The sequence below is a fragment of the Dama dama genome, chromosome 13 (genome assembly GCF_033118175.1).
Source record: "Dama dama isolate Ldn47 chromosome 13, ASM3311817v1, whole genome shotgun sequence".
Taxonomy (NCBI): Eukaryota; Metazoa; Chordata; class Mammalia; order Artiodactyla; family Cervidae; genus Dama; species Dama dama.
Window position 1 is genome coordinate 30,286,282 of NC_083693.1, and position 22,021 is coordinate 30,308,302.

At 41.5% G+C, this 22,021-nt stretch overlaps 1 protein-coding gene across 4 annotated transcripts in view; it reads right to left on the bottom strand.

The window, feature by feature from the left end:
• Window positions 1–22,021, bottom strand: part of BLM (BLM RecQ like helicase) — an 86,917-nt gene that overhangs the window by 14,677 nt on the left and 50,219 nt on the right. For all 4 annotated transcript variants that reach the window (XM_061158758.1, XM_061158757.1, XM_061158760.1 and 1 more), the window contains exons 13-17: window positions 19,011–19,117; window positions 17,360–17,520; window positions 9,470–9,665; window positions 6,072–6,262; window positions 1,583–1,730 (exon numbers count right to left, since the gene is read on the bottom strand). In XM_061158758.1, the coding sequence (XP_061014741.1) occupies window positions 1,583–1,730; window positions 6,072–6,262; window positions 9,470–9,665; window positions 17,360–17,520; window positions 19,011–19,117 (803 nt within the window). The remainder of the gene's footprint in view (window positions 1–1,582; window positions 1,731–6,071; window positions 6,263–9,469; window positions 9,666–17,359; window positions 17,521–19,010; window positions 19,118–22,021) is intronic.

The window sequence follows — 22,021 nt, forward strand, 5'->3', positions numbered from 1 at the left end:
GGTTTGATTATTTCCTATTTCAAAATTTTGTCAGATTTTACATTTCCTAAGAATTGATCTGTATTTTCTCTCTCACATTTTCCATATATTTTTGCTGAGGTCTTGAGAAAATTTTCTTGATGTTGTCTTCCAGCATTTCTACTAAATTTACTTTGTCAATCATTTAAAAATTTTAACAGCTCTTTCTCTGTCTTTGTTTCTGTTCCATACTCAGTCATGTCCGACTCTCTGACTCCACGGACTGCAACCCACCAGGCTCCTCTGTCCATGGAATTCTCCAGGCAAGAATACCGGGGTGGGTTGCCATGCCCTCCTCCAGGGGATCTTCCCAACCCAGGGATCGAACCCAGGTCTCCCGCATTGCAGGTGGGTTCTTTACCATCCAAGACACCATAATATTCTATTATTATTTGTCTTTGTGAAGATACTAAGGAGGAGTTCTCCTTCCTGTCTCCCCAGAAGTACTGCCTATTTTCTAAATAATTTTCTAAATTATCTCTATCCCCAGGATCAAATATGTTACTTCTTTGGCCTTTCTCTTTTTTCTTTGTGGCATGCAAACTCTTACTTAGGGCATGTGGGCTCTAGTTCCCTGACCAGGGATCGAACCCAGATTCCCTGCACTGGGAACACGGAGTCTTAGCCACTGGACCACCAAAGAAGTCTCTGGTCTTTACTTGATTGTCTATTTATATTTACTCTCCAGGGACCAAATTAAACTTTTTAAGTGGATTTCTTATTATTTTGTATCTACATCTATTTCCCCCCAAATTCCTCCCTTAAAATGGGATGTCCAGTTATCAGGTTTGCTTTAGGGTAAATGTGCTGGGTGGCCCCCAACTTGGCTGTCTTTCTGCTCCTCAAGCAGTTTGTTTATCTTTGTTCTAGAATTAGTTGCAGGCTGGTATTCCATGCAGTTCTTCTGTGAGCAGACTTTCTTCCAACTGTCCCCTCCTATTTGGAGTTCCCCTGCTTTCACTTCTACCCCTAGGCCTCTAAGACCCCAGGTTTGGGGCCTGGTGACAATGGCATTCCACCTGGTTGACAGTCCCTTGGCTGTAACTTTCTTCTATATTTATTTGCTCTGTGATATATCGAATTTCATTCCATTTATCAATATGCTTCCATTCATTTTGTAAAAGATTTTTAAAACTTCTAATCTGATGATGGTCTCTTTCTGGTTCTCTATGCTGCTATGGATTGAATCCTCCTTCTATTTCTTTGCTACTATTTTAAAAGGGCCTCAAGGAAGAAAAAAGAAGACAGATAGTTAATGCTCAAGCTGCCGTCCCAAACTAGAAGCCCAGTGAAGTTATACTCCACTCACTCAGATGAAACTGCACGAGCTTCCTTATTTTCTTTTTCATTTGTGAAAACTCATTTTAGTGACTTATGTAAATTATATAAAAATACTGTTAAAATGCATAAAATGGCTTTTCTTTCGCTACTCTAAAAGGTTTTTATTCTGAAGCCCTTAAATTCTTGAAGAAAAGACAATAGAGGTGTTTCTATGTAGCTGTAATGATTTCTTTAATGTTCACTTTTAATTGATGTAATTCAAACGATAAAACAGCTGACTTACCCAAGAAAATGTCGACCAGCATGTTCATAGTAAACCTCCCAGAAGGACCTATATGCTTTATATTTCTTATTCCCTGAGATGAATTGTGTTCTTGAACAAATCTTACAATATTTTTCACATCATCAGTCACATCTTTTGTCTTAAAATCCTATGAATAAAAAGAGATTACCTTTTAATATTTATTTATTATCTTTTACTGTTATCTTTATAATTAAGATAACAATACCTAGATTGCTAGGGTTTAATACTAACTGAAACAGTCCCACAATATGCAATTTCCATACTAAAACCAAGGCCAAAAACTAAGGAAGTTGCGAATGTTCCTTCTTTTCTAAGTTTTTATATTAATCTTGTGTCTAGAACAATGAGCAGTCTACTATATCTATTTCGTTAGTTTCACAGAGAGTTACCAGAGAGCAGTCTGTGGGTAAAAATATTCTTTTTTTCCAAAATCCTTCATACTTTCTCTGTCACTTACTGTATGATGACCTCTGGAACGAAAAACATTGTCTAACCATGCAAATGTATGAGTTCTGATGTCCTTTGGGTCTTTGGTGCCACAGTAAATCCTTTTTGTTATTTCTAGTCAGTTCCCCTTCTCACAGCCCTCAGTTGTCTCCAAACTCTGCCAACCATTGTTTTTTCTTTGCTCTTTGAATTTTATTTATTTTTAGTTTCTTTTTTGGCTCTGCTGTGTCTTCTCCAGATGCGCTTGGTGAGGAGGTGGCTCCTCTCCATTGCAGTGTGCTGGCTTCTCACTGCACTGGCTCCTCTTGTCGCAGAGCATGGGCTCTAGGTGCGTGGGCTTCGGTAGTTGCAGCACAAGGGCTCAGTGGTTGTGGAGCATGGGCTTAGCTGATCTGCAGCATGTGGGATCTTCTTGGACCAGGGACTGAACTCGAGTCTGCACTGGCAGGTGAACTCATCCATTGGACCACCAGGGAAGTCCCTCTGCCTTCCTCCTGAAGTCCCCATTACTATGTGATGTTTTACTATCATCACATCACAGCAATGCTGAGCACCCACAGTTCTCAGAAGTGGCATTGTGCTTCTGTGCCTCTGTATATATAGCCCCTCTACCTGCTAATCCTTGCTCAACCCCCGCAGTCCTGAAGACAGGTGGGTTTTTCATCCTACACTAAGACCTGGTAGTGATTCTGAGGCTCTATCTGGCATTGTCACGAGAGAGTGCCCCCATCGCTCTCTCCAACCTGACTCCTGCCTTAATTCTTGGTGACTTAGTGCACAGAAATGATTCTCCCTCATCTTGGCCTTGGGCAACGTGATCTCCTGTGCTCTGGTGATCCCATCCTCCACAAATGTCAGCCACTCCAGCCACTCACTCTAATGGTCACATCCACTACCTTAGTCTTACTAATACCAGCAACCCTCTGTTCTCTGACCATCACTTCCTACCTTTCAAACTCAGGCCAGCTAGTATGCTGACTACAACAATCCACTGGGACTGCCTAGCCATTGATCCACACCCTTAGATGTTCTCTAAGTACTAAGGTATTCAGTTGATATCCCAGAGCCAATCTCTCTCTTTCTTTTGTTTAATTATAACACCACCTTTCACATAACACCTTCAACTCCCTTGCCCTTATGTCTCCTAGTTTGACAAACACATTACATCCCATTCTCCACCTCTTCATGCCTGTATCTTTGTAGCTACACCTGGCTGGAGAAACACACAGACAACTGTGCTGTTTTCACTTTCGATTTCATGGCATCACCGACTTGATGGACATGAGTTTGAGCAAGCTCCAGGAGTTGGTGATGGACAGGGAAGCCAGGTGTGCTGCAGTCCATGGGGTCACAAAGAGTCGGACACGACTACTGAACTGAACTGACTTTCACTTTCAACACAGGGCCACAGACATCAAGGGCTCCCTTTGGTGATCATGACATGTGTGTGGTCTATCCTTCCTCCATTCTCTTAGAACAGGAGTCAGCAAGTTATAGCCTTTGCGCTATACACCTGCTTTTGTAAATAAAATTTTATCAAAAAGGACCATGGAAAATTGATGTATTTATTGTGCTTTACATCCCCTTTTGGGCTAAAACTGCAGAGTTGAGTAGTTGGGACAGAGACTGCCCACGAAGCCTGGAACATTTACTCTCTGGCCCTTTAAGATAAGTCTGTGGACCTGTCTGATTTCACACTCTTGTTTCCTGCATTCACCTTGTTTCCTACTTTGCTGAGAAAAATGAATCGATGGGAAGAAAGCTTTCGCAAACTCCCTCTACTACATCTGTCTCCAGTGCCTCTCCCACATTTTCTCTTCTTCCTTCCTGTTATTACAGATGAACTATCCAGGCTCCTGTCTGAGCCCATCTTGGTACCCTAGACAAGCTCCCAGCCCCCCTCGCCAACCCAGGGACCCTGCTTCAGCACACCTTCCTGTCCTCACACATCAGTTTCCATCCTCTGTAGGTACGTTCCTTTCAGCACACAACTACAGCACTTCTGTCTTTTCCTGACTCCAGCTCCCCTGGAGCTACTGTTTCTCTGTTCATCCCTGAAACAAAACTTGAAGGAATTTTCCATAAGCACACTGCCTCCAGCTTTGCCCCTCTCCACTGAAACTGGTCACGTCCAGGTCCCGTATTTCTGGGGGCTATGTTCATGGGGACGGCTTGGTCCTTATGATACGGGGCTTGGCAGCAGTGCATGACCTGGTAGCAGTCCCTTTTCCCTGAAGCTCTTCCACACTTATTTGCCTTGCTCTTCTTCCTACCTCACTTGCTCTCTTTCCTGGTCTCCTTTCCTAATTCTTCCTCTTCTCCTCAGGCTCCTGAAGTACCAAGGCTCAGTCTTTAATTTTCTTCTCTTCCATGCAAATGGAAACCACTGAAGATTTCATCTGCTTTCACGACTTTCAATTCAACCCCCAGGCCAACCACTCCCAGTTACAGTATCACCAGTTTCTTTTCAGAATTCTTCAATCTAAGATAAGAGTATCTAACTCACTGTGCCCCAGGCCGAACTCCTGATCCTCCCTGCGAGTAGGTCTCCTCTGATGAGGGTTGCTCCACTTGGCCAATCTCTCTGCCCTCCAGATAATGCTCTGGCTGGTTGTTACCTTTCCCCTGACTAACTCTTAACCCCCGACAGGCTTGTGAGTTCCCTTGCTATCTCTCAAACATACAGGCACATCCCCACCTCAGGGTCTTTCGTCTTGGCTTCTGCCAAGAATACCCATATTTGAGAGCTGCTCACCTAAACTCCCTTCAAGTTTTTGCTGAGGTCTCATCTGTAATAGGACTTCCTAGGGCCACTGCCTCCTGAATCCCATTTATCATTCCTGACTCTTTACGCTGCTGTACTTTTCACCAAGGCTCTTCCCTCTTCAAAAGACCCTGATGCTGGGAAAGATGGAGGGCAGGAGGAGAAGGGGGCAACAGAGGATGAGATGGTTGGATGGCACCATCAACTCAATGGACATAAGTTTGAGCAAACTACAGGAGATGAAGGACAGGGAAGCTTGGCATGCTGCAGTTCATGGTCTCAAAGAGTCGGACATGACTGAGCAACTGAACAGCAACAATTTCCCTCTTCACATGTACTTATAACGTATATTGTCTTTATTCAGCCTTCCTCTGCTTGAAAGTGAGCTCCACAAGAGTAGGGATCTTCATATGCTGTTCGGTGACATATCCCAAACTCCTAGAACAGTGTCTATCACAGAGCAGGCACTCAACAAATATTTGTTGAAGGAGTGAACAGATTAGTCACATCTACATAGTGGGTGGAGATGGCCAGGAATCCAGAGAGACAGAGTAAACTGCCCTCTGCTCGGCTAGTGCTGCCTATCTGTAACTGGATTTATAACACGGCATCACAACGATATGAATACAAACATGTCTGTCTCTCCTGTCTGTGAATCCCTAGCACCTTGCACAGACATTTCAAGTAATATATAAAACAAGAAAATGCTCCATAAACTGTGAAGTAGAGAAGACAAGGATTGAATTTAACCACCTCCCAAGGTTATTTTTAAGAGAGATGATAGTAAACTCATCTCGATGCAATTGCCATTATTCTTTACAGTTTTTTAAAACCAATTTACACAGTAATCTAATTGACCTGAATTCAAACACATAAGTATACTAGTTATAACCCTTTTGAGAATGGGATGTTTAAATGTAATTACAATCGAATGGAAGTTATTCTAGCTGCCCATATTGGATCTTTTTGGAAATTTATAGATTAATGACATTTCTAAAATATTCTATAATCACTGAAACAGGTACAGTATATACTTTTTAAACAGGCTTCGAATTCTAAGGGTATGTCACAGAACTATTATCAAAATGTTTCTATTTCAATTAACATGGGGAGGAAGCCACTGTTCCCTTGTTAAACTCCTTAGGGCTGACCTTATTGCAATCTAACTTGTATCTAACTTTTCTAAATTAAGAGAAGAAAAAAAAAAAATCTTGGTAATTTCCTTATTATAAAGAATTTAAAACTTGCTTATTTTACCTTTGTTTTACAGCAGTTATCACATGAAACATCTGGGTATTTCTTACAAAAATGAGGATTAAATTCATTTTCACCAAAGTAAGCCAAAAGCTGTATTCTCCTACATTCTGTTATATTTTCACAGTAATGTACCATGCTATACAAATTATTGAAGTGGGTCTCTCGTGTATGACGATTTCCATCTTTTTCCACTAAAAGAGATGAAGAACATAGTAAAACATACTTATTAAAATAGAAAAATTGAATATACCACAAACATATTTAAAATAGGTTCCTATAATTCTAAATATTTATATTATAAATAACTGAATGTTTATGTTCATCTCCAAGATTCATCTCTCTCTTTTTTTTTTTTTTTATTAGTTGGAGGCTAATTACTTCACATCCAAGATTTATCTCAAGAGAAGACTCTTAAAAGTTCCTTGGACAGCAAGATCAAACCAGTCAGTCCTAAAGGAAATCAACCCTGAATATTCATTGGAAAGACTGATGCTAAAGAGAAGCTCCAATACTTTGGCCACCGGATGCGAAGAAGTGATTCACTGGAAAACACCCTGATGCTGGGCAAGACTGAAGGCAGGAGAAGGGGACGACAGAGGATGAGATGGCTGGATGGCATCACTGACTCACTGGACCTGAGTTTGAGCAAACTCTGGGAGATGGTGAAGGACAGGGAACCCGGGCATGCTGCAGTCCATGGGGTTGCAAAGAGTCAAACACGTCTGAGGGAATGAACAACCACCACCAAGAATTTAGTTTTACAGGAATAAACACAGGTTGTCAGGAGTAGCTGAAAACATTCTGCAACTCTTCATTATTCCCAACGATAACTATCTGAACTATATCTACTACATTTATCAAGACAGGTATGAACTACACCTAGCATCCAGAGTGAGCAGAGACTGGGGCCATGGCATTGGGCCGTGCATCTTCTGGAGTATTTGGGATCAAAGTGGTGAAGCCACTGGTTCTGAAACTGTGTGTGAAGGACCTCCTGGGCCAGGGTGGGTGCTGCAACGAATGCACAGGGCTGCTGGTTGGTACTTTAAATTTAAGGGAAACACAGCAACACCTAACATCTGTTGAACTCCACATACTCAACCAGTTTGGGGTAGTTCACAATGAACTTGTTGTTTAGTCACTAAGTCGTGTCCAACTCTTGTGACCCTACAGACTGTAGTACGTCAGGCTCCTCTGTCCATGGATTTCCCAGGCAAGGATACTGGAGTGGGTTGCCATTGCCTTCTCCAGAGGATCTTTCCGACCCAGAGATTGAACCTGCCTCTCCTACGTTGGTACGTGGGTTCTTTACCACTAAGCCACCAGGGAAGCTCTCACGATGTGCTACGTTCCTTCTGATGACATTGTTACTGTTTTTTATTTAAATTAAATTTTTTGTTTTCCTGGCCATGCCAGGCAGCATGTGGGATCTCCGTTCCCTGACCAGGGACTGAACTCTCACTTTCTGCATTGGAAGCGCAGAGTCTTAACTACTGGGCCACCAAGGGAGTCCCTCTAAACAACACTGTGAAACTGAAGTTCTGGCAGTTGCTGTCATGAACACAATTACCTCCAAAAAAATCAACCTGAAACAGGAAATGAGGGTGGTAGCATCCATTCTGATTCTAAGGTTTGAGAACAACATGTACATAGTTTTCATTCATAAGCAACTGTGGTTTGTTAAAAAGGAAATAAAAAAATTTTTCTGCTTTATGAGTATTATTTTTTTCAGATGGCTTCTAAGTATTTAGGGTTTAAATACTTACTAAATTATTTGGACCTAACTTAATATAGGTTCTTTTCAAAAACACACTAGAGTTTAAGAGTTTCATTTTTTCACTGAGAATGACCTTGGTATAGTGCAAGGGAGGTGAATCTTGGATTCAGATGAACCTGGATTCCATCAGGGCTCTGCCACTTATCTAGCTCTGTATTTCGAGGAAGCTCTTCTGTAAAATGAGGAGAGTAAGAGTAGTGTCTTTTAGGGGTCTTGTGAACATTCAGTGATGTACGTAAAGCGTTCAAGACAGTGGTATACAGGAAGTAAGTGCTAAGGAAACATCATCACTGTGACTACCCTCCCTACTACTGCTGCTGCCGCTGTTGGAAGCAAGTTACAAAACCTTTCTGAAGTTCACTTTTCTCTTGGGACTAACTCTATCTCTAAAGTCGGTGGTTGGGAATTCCCTGGCAGTCCAATGGTTAGGACCCTGCCCTTGCTACTGGTTATGAGCAAAACAGGTCAACATTATTTGGCACAGAGCTTGGTAAGCATCATTTCACACACTCAGTTTTCTTTGCCAGAGTTCCTTCAAAAGTAGTCTCAAAACAGGCAAGTTTACTTATTTATCTATTAAAAGGGGACTGGTTCAATAAACAAGGCGTATGATTCTATAGTATTCTATATAGTCAAGCTATGTGTACTAGTTGGAGTCATAGTTACACCCTAGTGTTGACTAGAAAAAAATCTGGTCAATATACATATATATTAAAAAAAAGCACATTTATATAATAACTATAAATAGAGTGGGCTTCCCTGGTAGCTCAGAGGGTAAGGCGTCTGCCTGCAATACGGGAAACCCGGGTTCGATTCCTGAGTCGGGAAGATCCCCCGGAGAAGGAAACGGCAACCCACTCCAGTACCCTTGCCTGGAAAATCCCATGGACAGAGGAGCCTGGTAGGCTACAGTCCATAGGGTCACAGAGTCAGACATGACTGAGCGACTTCACTTTCTTTCACTATAACTAGAGTATAACCTTTAAATCACTATGTTGTACATCTGAATAACTCAACAATACTTCGGGTGGGGGTGGGGGGGAAACACGAATAATATAATAGCATTTACACTGTGAAATACGTGCATTTGGGAACGTAAATATCAAACATAAGTTACTGCCTAAAACGTAAAGCAATTACACCCCAATTTTTTTACACCCCAATTTAAAAAAAATTATTAAAAATAAAAAGATACTGTTTAACTCCAGTGGGGAAGTCAAGATATGGGATATGAGAGGGCTCTATAGGGGGTTTATTTCCTAACCTGGATGGGGGTACATGATAGCTCATTAGTTTTTCCATTTTACCTTTCTGCATGTCTGAAATAAACGTTATATACAAGGATCCAGACAGAAAATGGGCCCGGAATGATACAAAGGAAATTAGTAACTGGAGTTATTTCTTAGGATTGGACTGTATACAAGGCCTGGTTTGGAAATTTTCATCTTCAACAGGTTGAACAACATCTTTATCATAAAGATGACCTAAAATAAAACTTCCATATCTACGTAAGTGCCTCTATTTTAAGGATCACTGGACCAAAAGCACCATGACTGCAGGGGTGGACGACAGTCATGGGACTGAGTGGGATAGCACAGGTCCCCCAGGGAGCTCAGCTTACTCAGGATAAGCCTCTTCAGCCGGGTCACGTCGTGGTAGGTGTAGAAGAGTATGCAGTGAGAGATCTCCCCGTCTCTTCCGGCTCGGCCAGACTCTTGGTAGTAACCCTCCACAGACTTCGGGAGGGAGGCGTGGATCACAAAGCGCACATCCGGTTTGTCAATGCCCATTCCAAAGGCAATTGTCGCACAGATTACCTGATGTAAAAGCAAAAGCCAGTGAGGCTCTTAATGCATCTGAAGGAACATTTTAATAATAGATGCTTTGAAAAGCTTCATCCTCCATTTTACTTAATTTTTTAAAAAGTAATTTTGTTATTCATTTTTGGCTGCCCTGGGTCTTCATGGCTGGGCTTGGGCTTTTTCTAGTTGCCACTCTTGGGCTCTAGAATGCGGGCTCAGTAGTTGTGCATGGGCTTAGCCGCCCCACAGAATCTTCCCAGATCAGGGATCAAATCCATGTCCCTCAGATTGGCAGGTGGATCCTTAAACACTGGACCACCAGGGAAGTCTTCCTCTCTTTTACTTTGAAATGTACTCTATACAAGATTCTAATAACTTGGTTTCATTACTGAGCGTGACTAATTAGAGATTTTCGTGCTGTTAATTTGCAACCCTGTTCAGACCCAAGAAGGCAGGGAGAAACTTGGTGTGGCAGGCCCTTGCTTGCGTGACTAAGTGTTGCCACCACGGGAGCCAAGGTCCTCCCGATGTGTTGCCACTATTTGCACTCTCATTTTTTTGATGTGGATGTGCAAGAGTGATGCTCACACGGCCATGATATCCATAATGCCCTGATAACCGTGTTGCTCTGAAGCTCTGGGTGTTCCCAGGGCTGTTGCTGTCGGGGTCACTGCTGCTAGTTTTTCCAATGGCTCAGGAACAGTGGTGCTCTCACCTGCTCCAGGGCTTACTAACCGTTTTTCCAGCTGATCACACACCAGTTCCTTTTATTCATCAGCTGGTTTCAGAATCAAAATTTGTGAATTTTTTTATTGAAACTCAGATGAGCAAAAAGCATGAGAGCTGTTTATACTAGAAAAGAAAAAAAGACTAGAGACTGTGGATCTTGGCCTATGCAAGTTACTCAGTGGAAGCAAAGTGGCACTTAAATTTCAGGAGCCTGATAAATCAGTTTTTAGTAAAAAATCATCTTCAAGCCTATCTGTTTCAGTGGCAAATTGAGGACTTATAACCTAGCCGAAGACACTGTATCTCCAGGCAAAATTACCTTACACAAATAAAGCTGCAAGTCTTTTTTTAGGACCTAGAAAGATGAATTGCTACTTCAAGAAGAGTATTTCAAAAAACAATTGGACAATGTGGCAGCCAGGCTGAGGCTAATGACATGATTTCAGTCACTGTTAGTACCAGACCCAGGAACTGCACAGCACGGAGCACATGGATGGCAGATAGAGCGCTCATCCACACTGGGAACACCGATGGCCTGTACTTTAGGTCATCCATCCAATGAAATTTACGGCACTGTGATCAAAGGAGAATCTCCCTGGAAAGGGAAGGTCTACCGCAGCCTTGAGAGGTGGGAGAGCAGGTGGAGAGTTGTGGAGCGAGCTGTGCCAGCCCACAGGTCTCCAGGAAGCCTGGGTGCACCTCCCAGGGTCTGCTGAGCACAGCCCCTCCAGGGAGCCCGCAGGCTCATGAGGTGACAATGACACCAACTCCTCCTGAGCCTCTCTACTTCTCCTAACTGGGAACACTGGCTTTGCTGAACTGATAATTCCTTCTTATATCTGTGTGGCTTTCAAAGTTTCAGGGAACCATCATTTCTTCGTGAAGAAAACCAACCAAGTTTTATTCTATCTCACAAATCTAATAAGATCAAGGCTGCCCAGTTGGTTATTACACCTTGACTGTGAGGATTAGCTGCTCTGAGGCAGAAACAATTAGATTAAAAAAACTGAATTAATTGATCAAAGTGTTTTATATATAAAAATATGTATATTGTAGAATATACTATATATAAATGGGCTTCCCAGGTAGTGCAGTAGTAAAGAATCCGCCTGCAATGCTGAAGACGCAGGTTCGATCCCTAGGTTGGGAAGATCCCCTGGAGTAGGAAATGACAAGCCCCTTCAGTATTCCTGGCTAGAAAATTCCATGGACAGAGAAGCCTGGCAGGCTACAGTCCATGGGGTCACAAAGACTTGGAAATGACTGAGCAATTGAGCACGTACATATATATAAAGAATTAAAGAAGTTAAACAAATTGACTTGCTTCTTTTTTCTTATCAGTTTTCTATCCGATTTTTTTATGGTTGAGATTACACACTTGAATCACATTTTTTCCTGCATTCATCTATCGTTAACATTCCAACATTTTCATACCATTAAAAAATTCTTCATAATCCATTTTTAATGGCAAGAATGTACTGCAATATAACCAATCATGGTCTCAGAACATTTATTATTAAAAATAACACTAAAGTAACTTCCACACCTGTTTCAGATTTGAGTACAGTCCATCATACTGTTTTCCAGGAAGGATCTCAGGACTACTATAGGAAATTGCCTCTCACAACACTGTTCCCGCCAGTTAATAAAAGTTTGCAGATACGGAAGGTAAAAATCTCTGTTTTAAATGTTAATTTGATTATTAGTAAAGTTGCACTTAAAATAAATTTGTATTTAGCCCTCTGTAGTTTCTTCCTTTCCAATAGTCTCCTGACAGCCTCAGGTAATTGACTATTTGAGACTCATGCTTCTCTTATCACATTTTTACAAGGTCTTCATTATGTTTTATTTTTGAAGATATAATTCCCAGTTTGCTGTTGCCTTTTGGTTTTGTTTATAGATACAGAACTGTTTAGTTGTTTAGGTTTTCAATCATTAAGAGCAGTTACTTCCTGTAGGGTTTGTTTTTAAGTTTAGGTTCTCTTCCACATTAAAAAATATCAGTACTTGTATTTACCTGTAATTTTTTTTTTGCCATGTGGTATGTGGAATCTTTGTTCTTGGACTAGGGATTGAACCCATGCTCCCTGCTTTGGAAGCGTGGAGTCTCAACATGAACAGCAAGGGAAGTCCCTACCTGTAATTAATTTTGATATGAGGACTCAGAATAATTCTCCCCATCAGGTAACCAGTGCCACAAGTTAACTTCCCTTCCCAATTGTGCTGTGACCCTAGTCGTGTCTGACTCTTTGTGACCCCATGGATTATAGCCCACCAGGCCTCTGTCCATGGAATTCTCCAGGTGAGAATCCTGGAGTGAGTTGCCATTTCCTTCTCCAGGGGCTTCCCAATTAATTTTAAATTTTAATTAATGTATTTATTGTTGGCTGTCTTTAGCTGTGGAGTGGAGAGCTACTCTAGTTGCGGTGCACAGGCTTCTCATTGTGGTGACTTCTCTTGTTGCAGAGCATGGGCTCTAGGGCACGCAGGCTTCAGTAGCTGCAGCACATGAACTCAGTAGCTGTGATGCACTGGCTGAGTTGTTCTGCGGCATGTGCAGTCTTCCCAGACCACCCATGTCTTCTGCACTGGCAGGCGGATTCTTTACCACTGACCCAACAGGGAAGCTCCCCAATTAATTTTAAATACCTTCCTTATCATATACGATTTTTACATGTTTCTAGTCTATTTTTGGATTTCTGTTTCATTGATCTATAATGTATTGCAAAGGTAGTGTTCATGCGTTATCATTTTCTTGCCAAATTCTTTTGGTTATTTTCACTTGAATGTTCATCCAGGCAAACTTTCAAAAAAGTTCATCAAAGGAAATAAAAACATTGCAATTTTGATTAGTTAAATATTAATTTGGAAAGAATGTCATCTATAGTTATGTCAGTGAAGAAAAACCAGTATTTTCTGCAACTTCTAAATATCTGAAAAAGCCATTTTATTGTTTTCAACATATATAACAATAAGCTGAGCATGAAACCCCTCAGTCCCAGCCTTCTAGACATAGTATGTTTCTGTTTTTTTAATTTAGTGACACTGCCTCAGGCAAGTCTGTTTCTCATTCTTTATAGAGTAACCTATTTTTTTATCTTAACGAATACAATTTCTTCAGTTCAGTTCAGTTGCTCAGTTGTGGCAAACTCTTTGCGACCCCATGAACCACAGCACGCCAGGCCTCCCAGTCCATCACCAATTCCCGGAGTCCACTGAAACTGATGTCCTTTGAGTCGGTGATGCCATCCAACCATTTCATCCTGTCGTCCCCTTCTCCTCCTGCCCTTAATCTTTCCCAGCATCAGGTCTTTTCAAATGAGTCAGATCTTCGCATCAGGTGGCCAAAGTATTGGAGTTTCAGCTTCAACATCAGTTCTTCCAATGAACACCCAGGACTGATCTCCTTTAGGGTGGACTGGTTGGATCTCCTTTCAGTCCAAGGGACTCTCAAGAGTCTTCTCCAACACCACAGTTCAAAAGCATCAATTCTTCAGCACTCAGCTTTCTTTATAGTCCAACTCTCACATCCATACTTTTATAATCTGAGAAACATATATCATTTTCTTCCAGTAATGATGTAAATGGAGAAGGAAATGGCAACCCACTCCAGTACTCTTGCCTAGAGAATCCCATGGACAAAGGAGCCTGGTGGGCTACAGTCCATGAGGTCGCAAAGAGTCGGACACGACTAAGCGACTAACACACACACACACACACACACACACACACACCCCACCCCTGTACATTACTGGAAAAACCATAGCCTTGACTAGACGGACCTTTGTTGACAAAGTAATGTCTCTGCTTTTTAATATGCTATCTAGGTTGGTCACAACTTTCCTCCAAGGAGTAAGCGTCTTTTAATTTCATGGCGGCAATCACCATCTGCAGCGATTTTGGAGCCTCAAAAAATAAAGTCAGCCACTGTTTCCACTGTTTCCCCATCTATTTGCCATGAAGTGACAGGACCGGATGCCATGATCTTAGTTTTCTGAATGTTAAGCTTTAAGCCAATTTTTTTACTCTCCTCTTTCACTTTCATCAGGAGGCTCTTTAGTTCTTCACTTTCTGCCATAAGGCTGGTGTCATCTGCATATCTGAAGTTATTTTTATTTCTCCCGGCAATCTTGATTCCAGCTTGGGCTTCTTCCAGCCCAGCATTTCTCATGATGTACTCTGCATATAAGTTAAATAAACAGGGTGACAATATACAGCCTTGACGTACTCCTTTTCCTATTTGGAACCAGTCTGTTGTTCCATGTCCAGTTCTAACTGTTGCTTCCTGACCTGCATACAGGTTTCTCAAGAGGCAGGTCAGGTGGTCTGGTATTCCCATCTCTTTCAGAATTTTCCACAGTTTACTGTGATCCACAAAGTCAAAGGCTTTGGCATAGTCAATAAAGCAGAAATAGATGTTTTTCTGGAACTCTCTTGCTTTTTCGATGATCCAGTGAAAGTTGGCAATTTGATCTCTGGTTCCTCTGCCTTTTCTAAGACCAGCTTGAACATCTGGAAGTTCACGGTTCACGTATTGCTGAAGCCTGGTTTGGAGAATTTTGAGCATTATTTTGCTAGCGTGTGAGATGAGTGCAATTTTGTGGTAGTTTGGCATTGCCTTTCTTTGGGATTGGAATGAAAACTGACCTTTTCCAGTCCTGTGGCCACTGCTGAGTTTTCCAAATTTGCTGATATATTGAGTGCAGGACTTTAACAGCATCATCTTTTAGGATTTGAAATAGCTCAACTGGAATTCCATCACCTCTATTAGCTTTGTTCGTAGTGATGTTTCCTAAGGCCCACAATTTCTTACAACTTTGTAAATCAAACAAATATTCTGAACTATGTGTACATCTAAGTTTTTCCCCAGTGATTCTGAGATGACTCTTAGTTTCTTATATATTTATTATGTATTTATTTATAATACATTTGACTATTCTACCAATCTCAACTCTCCCAATTTCATTCTTGGGTATACTTATTATTTTTAGGCTGAACATTACTCCCTGTTGCTAAACATTTTTCTGTTTGGCAAAAAAACCCCACATTTTTTTGTTTTATATTCCTTCAATTTTCATGTTTTTTTCCCCTTTACACTCTCAAGTTATTCACTACATCATTGATTCAAATGTCTGCATTGAATTGAACCATGTGTGTCTTGACATATCATTCTATTTGTTTTGTTTTTTCTTGCATTTTGTTTGCATATATGGAATTTTAATTTTTCCCTTCATGTCAGCCTTTTCATATCATCTTCTTATGGCAAACTGTTCCTAGTTCATACAAGTCTTCTTAAATCTTCCTAAGGATATTAAGTTGATATCCTCTAAGACTTCCTTTTATTTTCCCTCAGAAAATAATTTCAAAAGTTATTTTCTTTCTGAATCTTCAGGGTAATGATTTCTTTTTCTATGAACTGAAAATTTCATGGGCTCCAAAAGAAAAAGTTTAGTCATTCTCAGATTCATCCTTGTGTCTAGAGGGATCTATCCAAGTGACAGCATGGGATGCCTAGAGTGTTCTCGGCTTCTTTCTTGATCCACTTGGGTGACAAATCTGTCAGAAGTAGATGCTCAGCATCACTAAGTATTAGGGGATGCAAATAAAATCACAATGAGATACCACTTTACATCCACCAGGATGGATATAGTAAAAAAAAGGAAAATAATTAGTGTTGGTGAGGTAGAGGCATTGGAACCTCATACATTGCTGGAATGTATAACTTTGTTATTTTTTTTTTTTCAGCAAATCATTTTTTATTTTTTTTATTAGTTGGAGGCTAATTACTTCACAAGGAATGTATAACTTTATAACTGCTTTGGAAGACAGACAGTTTCTTAAAGAGTTAAACAATGAATTTCCATACAAGTAAGCAATTCTACTTCTAGGTATTTATTTATTTATAAATAAATAAATAAATAATTTACTTTCGGCTGTGCTAGGCCTGTTGCTGTGCTCGGGTGTTCCCTAGTTGTGGTGAGCAGGGGCTCGCCTTCGATGCGGTGCTTGGGCTACTCACTGTGGTTGTAGGGCCCAGGTTTAGGCTCAAGGGCTTCAGGAGATGCAGTTTGAGGGCCCTAGAGCACAGGCTCAGTAGTTGTGGTGCCTGGGCTTAGCTGCTCCAAGGCATGTGTACTCTTCCCAGACCAAGGATGGAACCCGTGTCCCCTGACTGGCAGGTGGATTGTTATCCATTGTACCATCAGGGAAGTCCCTCCACTCCTAGGTATTTACCCAACAGAACTGAACATATGTTTACACAAAAACTTGCACAGAAGCATTATTCACAAGAGTTACACAGTGGATACAACCCAGATATCTTCCAACTGATGAAGAGATAACAAATGCAGTACCTCATACAATGGAATATTATCTAGACACAAAAAGGAGTCAAGTACTGATACATACTACAATGTGGATAAATCTCGAAAACATGCTAAGTGAGACAAATCTGTCACAGAAGAATGCATACTGTATGATTCCATTTGTATGAAATGTCCAGGATAGGAAACTCTATAGAGACAGATTAATAGTAGTTAATAGATTAGTGAACTGGGGGTTGGGGGTGTGGGGAGTGATGGCTAGTGGATATGCGGTTTCTTTCTGGGATGATGGAATGTTCTGGAATTAGACAGTGGTAATGGTTGCACAACTTTGTGAATATACTAAAAACCACTGACTTGTAAACTTTAGGAGGGAGAATTTTATAGTATGTGAATTACATCCCAATAAAATTTTTTTTTAATTTAAGAAAGAAAAAGCAACTTTAGATGTCTCAAAGATCTCCTTTTAAATCCGCCTTATTTTGATGCTTACTACCCTTAAGGACGAAGGAACCTGTCAGACTATAGTCCATGGGGTCGCAAAGAGTCGGACATGACTGAGCGACTTCACTTTCACCTTTAAGGTAAAAACAATTTTCCATCCAAGGTGGCTTATATACTGTAAAATATTGTTTCCTTTATGTTAAGAGATGTTACCTGGCAGCCATCCTGATTAATCCACTTGTGCTGTACTTCATCTCTGGCGGAGTCACTGAGGCCGGCGTGATAAGCCAGGGCAGCAAGGCCATCCTTCTGTAATGTTTCAGCCATTGTGTCACATTCTCGCCTGGAGAGGCAGTAAATTATCCCTGAGTCATCTGCCAAGAAACCAAAACAGTCTTGTGAAATGAGGACATGTAACATAAACAACGAGGTAACTTACATGATGTTCTTAGAATTGTCTGAACTGTAAATAGACCTTCAGTTTTCTGACAGCAGAGGAGAATCACACAGGTAGAATAAATCAAGCAAGGAATAACATGTGCTCTAAATGACAAGATTTGACTTGCAATCCTGTTCCTCCAAATGGACCTGAGGCAGCCTGGCTCTGTTTCTCACTGGCTATACAATAGGAAGGCACTCCTACACAGACTTTGTAGAAAGCATATGGTAATATGTATCAAGAGCCTTAGAAATTCTCCTTCCTTTTGACTCAGCTTCCTTCTGGGAAACAAATCGAAGAAATAAAGTGACCCAAGGACTTATTTAAGAAGTTTTGTTTACAATTTTTGGCCGCATTGTGCAGCAAGCAGGATCTTAGTTCCCCAACCAGGGATTGAAACTGGCCCCCTGCAGGTGGAAGTGCAGACTCTTAACCACTGGACCACCAGGGAAGGCTCTATAGTTTTTAAGATTAAAAAAAAATTTTAAGGGCCAACATAGGACATAATTAAGAAAGAAAATTACAAGCAACCATTCAGTATTTTCTAAGTTTTTTAAAAAGACATGGGAACATGTTTAAGATTTAAGAGGTAGCAAACACTGTATATACAGTAGGCTAATGGAGAGAAAAACACACAAACATTATCGGGAGGAAATAAGCCACAATGGTAAGAGTACCTTAACTTGTCCCATGGTAAGGTTTGTCTTTTGATTCTTTCTTTCCTTCCTTTCTAAATTCTCTTCACTATATTTACTGCCATTTGTATACACATTATTTTTAAAAATCAGAAAATAAAAGGCAGTAAAGAAAAAGACACCTCTCTGTGGAAGAGCCAAAGATACAGATACACACACAAGGCTATTTATATTAGCTCCCTGGGTGGTGGGGGGTGGGATGGAAAAGGAAATTACTTTTTCCTTGACCTATCTCTGTATTGTTTGATTTACTGAAACAAATGTGTATACTAATTTTAAAAAATAAAATAGAGATGTTTAACAACAACAACAAAAAATGCTCCATGGAAAAGTAGCTAAGAGGTTACATGGAAAACTACCATGAATTTTGGAATCTCATTTTAGTTAACAGGACTCAAAGGCAGACACACTTGGGAGAAGGCACTAGAAGAGAGCTGCATAATCCACACACTGATAGCAGTCAGAAGAAAAGACTGGAACCACGAATACAGGTGTGTAGGAGGGGGTATTTAATATGCTTTTTATTAGGGGTTATTGCTAGCAAGCCAAATGAGATTTTCTAATTTTCAGAACTGAGAGAGCTGCAATATTTTGTGCTATAAACAGTAAGTTAGTGCTACCATGATGAGAAAAGAAATGCTTAATATGCGATTTTATATATTCAACTGTGGTACTAAAAAGACATTTATTTATCACTTCTAGACATAATTCATCACAAGGCTGTACTCACATGGGTGATGCTTTCTGATCCATTCTAAGCAATCAAATGCCACCTTTTTAGGTTTTTTGGGTAACACGTAGTATTTTAGATTGTGTCTGTTGAAGCTCATGCTAAACCTAAAAGAAGTCAGAAACATAAAATTTCACTATTATGAGAAAATATAGGTTTAGACACCTTCAAAAACTGAACGCTGACTGGGCTTCCCTGGTGGCTCAGTGGTAAAGAATCTACCTGAAAATGCAGGAAACACAGGTTTGATCCCTGGTCCAGAAGATTCCACATGCTTCAGAGATACCAAGCCTGTGCGCCACAGCTACTGAGCCTATGCTCCAGGGCCTGGAAGCCGCAGCTACTGACGCTCAAGCGTCCTAGAGCCCGTGCTCCACGAGAAGCCACTGAAATGAGAAGCCTGTATACCACAACTAGAGAGTTGCCCCCACTCCCCAAAACTAGAGAAAAGTCCTCACAGCAACAAAGACCCAGCACAGCCAAAATAAGTAAATGAACAAAATTATAAAAAAAATTAAGCACTGGTTTTCTACAATGCAAACCTAATCATCAAGTTGTCTTAAAGTGAATATAACTACTGGCAACTTACATAATAAAACACAGCTGGAAATTAGGTTAAAGATTAAGAATGGTGATAAGGAGGGTGTGTCTATGGTTGTCGATGACAATCAGAAGGACGGCAAAAGAAAAAAATATGCAGAAAAGACAGGAGCCCAGTTTCCAAAAACAAGGTAGATTAAAAGCAGAGATGGTTAAAACATTATTTAAAAGATGAAGAAATTCATAGAGAAACCAGACCTAACTTTAGGCTACCAACATCCCCCAAATCTAACTGCACAGAAGAGTAGGGGCTTCCCAGGTGGTGCTAGTGGCAGAGAACCTGCCTGCCAGTGAAGGGGATGCCAAGGGACGTGGGTTTGAGCCCTGGGTCAGGAAGATCTCCTGGAGGAGGGCATGGCAACCCACTTCAGTATTCCTGCCTGGAGAACCCCATGGACAGAAGAGCCTGGGAGGCTACAGTCCATGGGGTGGCAGAGTCAGACACAACTGAAGCGACTAGGCACATACCAAGAGTGGAGAGCTGGCTGCAAGGCCCCAGGAGGTGAAGTCTGCAGACCCTGATCACTGCCCTTGGCTCTGTGCTCAGAGGGGACATGACTGACTCTGAGACGGACATGCTCTTCATCCTCTGGCTTTCGCTCTTCGTCCCCCACGTCCCCTATCTGCTTTGTGAGCTCTACCTCTCCATTATCTCCTTTCTTGTGCTTTAGTCTCTTCTGTGAACTCTTCCCTTTTATCTCTGTGTGTGTACCTGGACCTTCCAATCCTGAAAACAACAAAAGCTTCGCTTGACCCTTGGTACGTTCCACTGCAGCTGGTGTCCCACTTTGTTCTCTCCCTCCAAAGGCAGGTTTCTCAGAACCCTCTTGTTCGCCCAACCAATTGGCTTTTGGCATTACCATTCTACCAAAATTGCTTTATCAGAGCTTTGAGAAACTGGAGAAGGATGATGGAATTGTTATAGGGTCCTTGGCCCTGGGGAGACCCTTAATCTGCACCAGGTTCCAACATGGCCCCTGGAAGGAGAGAAAAAATGAACTAAGGCGTTATGGTTAGAGAATGAAGACATCTCAGTGCCTGGGTGGATGGAAGGGAACGAAGATCATGAACTTCAATAACCTGTGGTAAGGAGGTGGTCTATACACAGTGGGTAGGGATCAGAGGAAGGAAAGATGGGGACTAAAACCACTGCCTTTCTGTCTTTCTATCTAAGTTCAAGCTAGATGGGTCCAGGTTTGGTTGCCATTGACATCAAGATAAACACTTAATTTTAGGACTAAAGAATGCTTCACATGTGAGGTAGGCATGTTCCTGAGGGGACCGCTATGCAGATAAGGTGCCCACGCAGCAGGCGGCAGAAATCAACTGCGTCTGGTACCTGCCCTGGTCTTCTGTCAGATCTCATTCTCTTACCTTTTCTGGTCACTCTCTGCTGTTTGCTAGCCTTACCAAAACCTCTATCAGCTCTCACACCCGTGGGGTTTCTCCCCACTTACAGGAGAATCAGCTCCCAAAACGCTTGGCTCTTTCCTTCTTGCCCTGTATTATCCTCTTCAGGGACTGCACTCTCACTGCTTTAAACAGCATGCAAATATCATACCTGTGAGTTCCAACTCCACTCCCACCTTAGACCTCTTCTCAGAGTTCTAAACCACAGTTCAACTTCTTCCAAATCAGTGGCCTAAATTTGGGGTACGTACACCCCTAGGAGTTCACAAAGACTTTCTAAAGGTACGTGAGCGAAGATAATCTTCCAGGAATCAATTTCCAGATTCTGTTTTCACATGTATGAATTTTCCCCTAAAAGACGGATCTGAGGGACCCCCCTGGTGGTCCAGTGGTTAAGAATTTGCCTTCCAATGCAGGGGACATGGGTTCAATCCCTGGTGGGGGAACTAAGATCCCACATGCTGTGGGGCAACTAAGCCCTTGAGCTGCAACTACTGAGCCCCAGCACACCACAACAAAAGATGCTGCATGATACAACGAAGACCGACACAGTCAAATATATAAACAAATATTAAAGACAAACAAGAAAAGATGGATCTGAGAATGCTGGTAATCAGGACTTTCTGCTCATTGTTGTTGAGTTGCTAAATTGTGTCTGACTCTTTTTGTGAATCCATGGACTGTAGCCCACCACGCTCCTCTGTCCATGGGATTCTCCAGGCAAGAATACTGGAGTGGGTTACCATTTCCTTGTCCAGGGAACCTTCCCGACCCAGGGATGAACCCAAATCTCCTGCAAGGCAGGCAGAGTCTTTACTGCTGAGCGACTAGGGAAGCCCTTTCTGCTCGATACTCCTTGCACCATTTTTTCCCTTTTACAACTGTCTCTCACTTTTGAAAAACAAACTTTACTTTTCACCCATTCTAAACTTTACCATGTGCATTGTTCCAGATGTAAAAACCTCCAAACAAAATGACTGAAATGTAGTATGGGTGTAGGT